This window comes from Pteropus alecto, unplaced genomic scaffold, assembly GCF_000325575.1.
Source record: "Pteropus alecto unplaced genomic scaffold, ASM32557v1 scaffold52, whole genome shotgun sequence".
NCBI classification, from domain to species: Eukaryota; Metazoa; Chordata; class Mammalia; order Chiroptera; family Pteropodidae; genus Pteropus; species Pteropus alecto.
This window is the reverse complement of record NW_006433941.1, coordinates 5,759,749-5,767,042: the sequence shown is the minus strand read 5'-3', so window position 1 is coordinate 5,767,042 and position 7,294 is coordinate 5,759,749. Positions and strand designations below refer to the sequence as shown.

The following is a 7,294-nucleotide window of genomic DNA, read 5'->3' as shown; positions in this document are numbered from 1 at the left end:
TCTTTCCCTCCCCTACCATTGTGCAGGGGCTCAGGGCACCCAAAGGGATTCTACAACTCCCCGCTATGCTCCTCACACTCCTGGGGCCCTGGTGCAGCAAATTAATTTTTCTGAGCTTCATTGAACTGATTTGCAAAGTGAATCTGTTGAAATCTAGTTAGACAATTATTGTAAGCATGAACGGAAGTACTGAGCCCAATATGGGTACTCAGTAAATGTTATTTTTCCTCCTCCTGCTCCAGACTTGATTGTTAGCAGGTATTCTTGCCTTGTTTAGTCAGGTCTTACGGTGACCCTGAGAGTGAGAAGGATGGAGATTGGGTCCCTTAGGCATCTTGCAAGTTCCAGAGCCTGGCAGAGAGCCAGCCTATGGCAGAACCTGGTTACCCCTGAGGGTCAGCAGTCTTCACTAGCTGTTCTCTGCTTCACCAAGTGGCAGAAGTTGTCCTGGGCAGGCCTGGGTCCCAGGTGTGTGCTGGCCTGGGTCCCTTTCTCCTCCACATACCCCCATCCCCTGTGGCTCCCCTGAGCATGTATACCCTGACTGGCCTCCTGCTGATGGAGTACAGCTCTAGGCCTGCCCTCTATCCACCCTCCCCAAAAGTCTCAGTCTAGCATCCCCTGAAAGGTAGTGTCCCTGGCAAGAAATTGGCAAAAGACAATCGGGAGTCATTCCTGGAGACTGAAAGTGGAGCTTCCTGTCAGGATATAGCAGATACACATTCAAATCCCCCAAAGTTGCTTGATTGGAGAGAAAATATCCCAGGCAGAATAACAGTATTTAGGATTCTGAGGCATTTCCAAGTTATGCCTTGGAAACAATACTGGAGCAGAGCTCCTGCCTCCAAATAAGGCAATTACATATGCAGAAGACGTACTCAGCCCAGCCCAGGGAATTTTGTTATGTCCCTGCTTCCTGGCTGTCCCCTCCCCTATGACGTCTCTTCCTCCTAAATACTTCCAAGCTTCACATTTTCATTTGGAAGCAGGAGACACATGATTGCAGAGTGGGGAGATCACCTACTTTCCTGATGGTCTCTTAGAGCCTGGGTCTCGTGGGATCCCAGCCTCCTCCACTCAACCCCTCCCAAGCACTGGCAGAAGCCAGCCTGGACAGGTTTTTTCCTTCCTCCTCTTGCTTTCCAGAGCATCACATTTGAGGCCACTGGTTTCTGGAAGTTGTGAACTTTCACCAGGGACCATGCCCCTGTGAGTCAGTCTCGTATGGTGATGTGGGGCATCTCCAGAGGAGAGCTGAGGGCTCTCTGGGCAGGCTTCCCCTCCGCAGCCTGATGCTGAAGGTGTTCTAGGGTCCCCTGTTAGAGACAAGAACCTAAGACCCCATACCTGGCCTCTTTCTCAGTGGCCCAGGAGAGTTTCAGATCAATGAGGAGCTGGAAGCATTACTCTGCTTCACTCTGTCCTCCGGGAACTTAGGTAGGAAAGCCCAGGGTTCCCTTTCAAGAAAGGTGTCTAAGGCAGTTGGTAGCTGGGGACATGTAGAATACAGAACACAGTGGTTTGCTGAGGGCATCAGAGAGAGGCCTAAGCCAGGCCCTGAGAGAGGATGAGGATAAGGATTCAGGGAGAGCAGATAGCCTTCTCAGGCAGGACAGGGGGTCCCAGCAAAGACCAAGGCAAGAGGAGGAGACAAGCTTGCCTCGATCAGAGCCTCTGAAGCCTGGGGCCTTAGAGGCATAGGCTCCTGGGAATTGCTTCTTACTTGGCCACTATTTACTCCAAGAGAAAAGATTTTTCCTACTTTTCTTGGTACTGAGATGCCTAGAAAAGGAACAGTAATTCACTCTGGGTATGATCAAGGCAGAAAGGATGGAGCTCTTACTTCCCTTCCTCCAAATCCTAGAGCTGGGAGGCCGGGTCTTTGTGTCTTCCCCAGCCAGGTATACAGGCCCAGCGGCCCAGTTCTTCAGGTGGAGCTCTGGGAAGCCAGCTCCTCTAGCCCTCCAGACTCATGGTCCTTGCTCTTGCCTTTCTTCAGAGAACATAAAACAGCAGGCATCCGTTAGGACATCCCTGCTGGTCCAGTGCGCTGGCCCATCTCAGCCACACATGTGTTGTGAGTGGCCACTTCTGCTTCTTAGGCATCTCATTTTCTATTTTGGTGCCTGCTGCTACACCCCACTCCAGGTCAGAACACTTCCTCCCATTGGTTCCCTGCTTGGTTTCTGTGCCCGGGAAGTAAAAGGAAGGCTTTCTATGAAACCTCCGCCAGTGGGGGCACCTGCTTATTAGCACATGGAAGCTACAGAGGCCCATTGACCAGGGCTAGCCTTCCTGCCCTTTTTCATCTTTCCTCCCTACTATGAAAACTCTTTCTGACAGCTAGATAAACAGCACAGACTATTATAGTATTAACAGCCCTGAGCAGTGAAGCTGTCCCAGCCACACAGGGACTAGCACATAGAAAACCTAATGCTTCCACTCCTTCCTCTTGCACAGGCAGCCAGGGTCTGGATCAGCATGAGTGTCAGCACCCTCTTCACAACAGCAACTGTGGAGAGCAGAGGTGGTGCCATGTGGTCCTGAACTGGCTCATGCAGAGGCTTATTCTCCATATATCTGCTTTGGAGAAGAGAAGCAACTTTACCCTGAGACCAGGCTCCCAGCATCACCTATCTAGCCCCCTCTTCTAGAAGCTAGCATGGCTTTGTTCCTGCTGTCTCAACATAGAGACAGGAGAAAGCAGAGCTACCAAAGGAGAGAAAAAGAACTCCCTGTGGACCTTGGCCACTATTCATGCTCTGGGATAGTCCTCCAGAAGTGGGGAACATGGGTAGGGATCTGTGGTTTCAACCAGCCCTGCACAGATTGGGAGGCCCAGGGCCAGGAGGTGGCTCTGTAGCTGCTTGGTGCTGGGAAATGTGTGTATTCCCCAAGCTCCGAGTCATGACTCCTTGAATCTGGGACCTGAAATTGTTTCTGCCTCTTGAACATCCCTGCCACCCCACCCCCTTCTCAGTGCTAGGGTCCCCCTAGCATCAGAGATGTGTGCATGTGCCATAGGCTTTTCACCCACAAGGTTGAGCTGAGAGCACTGGCAGCCAGGGCCACTCCCCTCATGAGCACAGTCACCTGTTCCTTTCTTTTTGGCCTTTTTTGGCAACCTCTGCCTACCCTGGTCCAATCTCCTCCATAGAGGGGACCGATTCACCAAAGACGGTGGTCTTTATGTCACCCCCACCCAGCTCTGCAAGAGGAATCCAACTCCACCCTGAGCCCACCAGAGCTGTGGATGGCTTCTGGCCTCTGGCCTTTGAGCAGAAGGCCCTGGGTTGTTGGGAGGGGGCATAGCAGGGGACTTAGAGTGGCTTCTACTTTAGAGAAGCATTACTGCTGGGACATGAAATGAGGGTAGTATGCTGACTTGGAAGGACAGGTTGCCCTGGTGCTGGATCTCCTTGGGTCAGTGGTTCTGTTGGAGCTCTCAGGAAACTGTCAGAAACCATCATTGTTTTCTTCTGAGAAGTCCACTTTATCCGAGGAGGTCAAAGTTCTTGGGACTCTCCAGCCTTGGAGTTGGGTCAGCTGAAGGCTCTGACGCAGTAGGAGGTTATATGTGTCTTGGGTCTGTGGGAAGAACCATACTGGTTTTACCCTTTGCATGAGGCCTAGAATCCTTAGAAAGCTAAGGAAACCTTTGGACCCAGACAAATGCCCATCTTCTCACGTTGGTATCTGGGCTTATCTTGGAGGCCCATCTAAGACAAAGCCTTTTCCTACCCCATCCTGGGCCTTTCTCCTGCTCATAGGAGTGCCTAGGGGTGGAGAATACTTGGAGCCCTGCTTTTTTCCTTTCTGGCTATGCAAGTGTGACACCTCCTCTCCCTTCCCTGCAAAGTGGGTTGATGAGGACTAGATGGTATGGTGCCCAGCCAGAGCTCCGCATATAGCTGACACCAGTGGCTATAATAAATAACCCACTGGTGGTTATACTGGGTCTGCATGTGCGCACATACACATAACCTGTGTTGTCTGTAACCCTTGCAAGGGCCCAAGTCACAGATGGATTAAGGTAGGTTTCTAAAAATAAGGCTTGGCCACCGGGATGGGAATGGGAGGGTGAGCATTTGTACATTATCCTCCATGTTTTAGGGAAAACAGATGAGATGTACCTCACTTTTGAAAAGGCCTAAAGCCATGTGGCACCCTCAGCAACTGGCATCTAGGACCTTGGGCTAGATAGGAGACTGACTTGTGCCCAGGGTATAAGCTGGTGCTGCAGGGCAGCTGGGTTTCCCAGCCCCACCCTTGTCTGGCCTCTAGTTTGTAGTTTTGAGTGAAAGTTCGCTACATACTCTGAAATTGGACTCCCTATGTCTGACTAAGCGCTTTTTGCATGACTGTTTCTCCCACAGAGCAGCCCCAGTTCTGACCTGATGGAGAGTTGGAATTGAGACTCTTCCCTTCTTGGCTACAGGCACGCATCTAGCTTGTGCGGGGGGGCGGGCAGGCAGGAAGGTGGGTGCAGATTGGAGTGGTATGTTTGCTTTGTATCTGATGACTACATAGTATCCCAGGTATTCTCTTTTAGCATTCTAGGACAAAAATGGGAGAGTAGATGAGGCCAACAGCTGGCCCTGGCATGGATGCTGAGTGAACACATGTATATCATTCATCTGTGTTCTTTCTTCACCGTGTACTCATGTCCTAAACGCCCAGAAGTCTAGGAATGACAGACTCTGAGCCAACCACTTTTGGTCTTGCCTTTAATACCTAGTTCACTGCTCTGGACTCTGGTTTTGTGGGCAAGGAGAACTTGCATGTATTTGGTGTTGGGACTCTAAGCATTAACCCTAAGTCTTTGCTCCATGCATTTGCCAAACATGGCCTGAAGCCCATGGGACCAGGTACTCTGGGGGTGCTGGTTGGAGCTACAAAGGAGAAAAGGCCACAGTGCCATCCAGAAGGAGCTTCTACTCTGACCAGGATGTCTCTATTCTGAGTCTTCTCTCCTGGGAATTCTGGGCCCCTGATACTGTGTAGTTGATCTTACTGTTCCCCCATAGCCAAAGAGCCAGGCACCCAAGACCTGTACACCAGCTTGGGCTATGTCCTCTTGTGCCTACATCTCAGACACCACTCTCTCCCCCAGGAGCCAGGGCCAGCCAAAATGGCTGTCACCACCAGCAGCAGCAGCAGCAGCAGCATCCCCAGTGCTGAGAAAGTCCCCACCACCAAATCTACACTCTGGCAGGAAGAAATGAGGGCCAAGGACCAGCCAGATGGCAGCAGCCTGAGTCCAGCTCAAAGCCCCAGCCAGAGCCAGCCTCCTACTGCCAGCACCCTGAGGGAACCTGGGCTCGAGAGCAAAGATGGTAAGTGGTGGCCAGATTGGCTCAAGTGCTCACCTGTCCTGATGCCCCTCCTCATAATGCTGTAACAGGCCTCTATCCCTCCAGAGCTTGCACTGGGGGCTCACTCGGGGGCCTGTACAGTCCAGTTGTGAGCCCCAGGCCTCCTCACCTTCTGTGTCCATCAGCCCTAGGCAGAGCGTGGCCTGATGTGGGACTAGGATCACTGGGCTCCAGCCTTAGCCTTGCCCCTCCTGCTCTTGAGTCTTATCTGTAAAAAAGGACAGCACCTGCTCTGTTAGCCCCAAGCAGGTGCTGTGAGAGTCAAAGTGCTCTGTAAAGAGGTCTGTGTATAAGGAAGCCTCTGCTTCCTGTTCATTGTGGCCGCTTTGTGTTTGTGGCCTAGTTAACCCTAGAAGTCCACTGAGAACAGCAGTAGTTAGGGTGGTCTTGTTTTTCTCCTCACAGTCCTATCCTGCAGGCCCCTGCGTGAAGTAAGGGAAGAGGGTGCCAGAGAGGAAACAGCTGGCATCACCGTGCTTTCTCCACTTAACACTTGGGAGTTGCTTGAGCAGAAGAAGGGCAGTTGTCTCTGCCTCCCTCCTCCAAGCCCTTGAAGGCTTTGCAAAACACAGGCTAGTTTTTGCCATTTATACTTTGTCCAAATTGTTAAAGATGAGTGGACAATTGGGACTGACCCAGCTCATTCAGGCCAAAATGCATTTGGCATTAACTCTGGGCATAAGTTGCCTTAATCCTCATTTGGTAGCACATACCCATCCATATCTAAAGTCTGTTCACTCCTGGTTTCTATACAAGTCCTCTGCCCTTTTCTCCTCAAAATGTACTGAAAGACTGAATGGCTAGCCGGCTGTTGGTTCGTCCTTGATGTTTAGTCAGAAGTAGTTGTTGGGATATCTTTTGTCGTGTGGAGGTGGATCCTGTTCTCCCAGCTGAGCCTCCAGACTAGAAGTGTAGGCCTCTCTGACAGTCTGACCAAGAGGCAGCCAAGTTAAAGGAGAGATGGATGAGGCACAGTGGGAAGGAAATTTTTTTCCCCATCCTGTGTCTGCCCTTGGGGAACCACATTGGCCTTTAAAGATGAAGGTAGAGAGAAGCCCCCCATTTGCATCTGCATGAGCTTTCAAAAGCATCCTCAGAAAGCAAAGATGGCTAATTGTGTCTCTTGCCTCCCACTCTCTCTTCCAGAGGAGAGCACCATGATCGGCGACCGCATGGACTGTGGCAGAAAAGTCCGGGTGGAGAGCGGCTACTTCTCCCTGGAGAAGACCAAACAGGACTTGAAGGCTGAGGAGCAGCAGCTGCCCCCGCCAGCCTCCCCTCCCAGTCCCAGCACCCCCAACAACAGGTATAGTGGCCCCAGACCGCCCTCCCAGGAGCTTGGTCATCCCCTTCCTTCCCCAGGTCCTCGACCCCCCAGCCGAATGGTCTGCAGCAGCTACCTCGGCTCCCTGGATGTGGCCAGCCGGCCCCCCACCCATATGGACTCCAGCAGCGATGGGGGGCGGGAAGCAGAGAGACTGGGGCGCACCTTTGCCTTTAAAGCCAGCAGGCAGTATGCCACCCTGGCCGACATCCCTAAGGCCATCAGGATCAGCCACCGAGAAGCCTTCCAGATGGAGAAAAGGCGGCTGGAGCGTAGGACTCGGGCCCGGAGTCCTGGCAGGGAAGAGGTGGCGCGTCTGTTTGGCAACGAGCGGAGGTAAGGAAGGAATTAGAGAGCTGAATGCATGTGCACACACGTGCACACAGGCTCTCTCCCCACACCCTTAACACAGTCTCTGCTAGATATACTCTGTTTCTTTCTTACACGTGTACTCACACAGTCTCACACACTCATATATTCTGTTACATACTCCTACATGCTTTTCTCATATATTTTCTTATGCACATATTCCCTCTCCCTACCCCGCCATACACACACACACACACACACACACACACACACGCCCCCCAAAACT

At 52.0% G+C, this 7,294-nt stretch overlaps 1 protein-coding gene across 11 annotated transcripts in view; it reads left to right on the top strand.

The window, feature by feature from the left end:
* MPRIP (myosin phosphatase Rho interacting protein) overlaps positions 1–7,294 on the top strand; it is a 138,244-nt gene that overhangs the window by 88,810 nt on the left and 42,140 nt on the right. For 7 of the 11 annotated variants that reach the window (XM_025044387.1, XM_025044388.1, XM_025044386.1 and 4 more), the window contains 3 exons: positions 5,114–5,336; positions 6,522–6,681; positions 6,883–7,035. In XM_025044387.1, coding sequence (XP_024900155.1) covers positions 5,114–5,336; positions 6,522–6,681; positions 6,883–7,035 — 536 coding nt within the window. The remainder of the gene's footprint in view (positions 1–5,113; positions 5,337–6,521; positions 6,682–6,882; positions 7,036–7,294) is intronic. The other 4 variants (XM_025044390.1, XM_025044389.1, XM_006908463.3 and 1 more) reach the window with 1 other exon arrangement.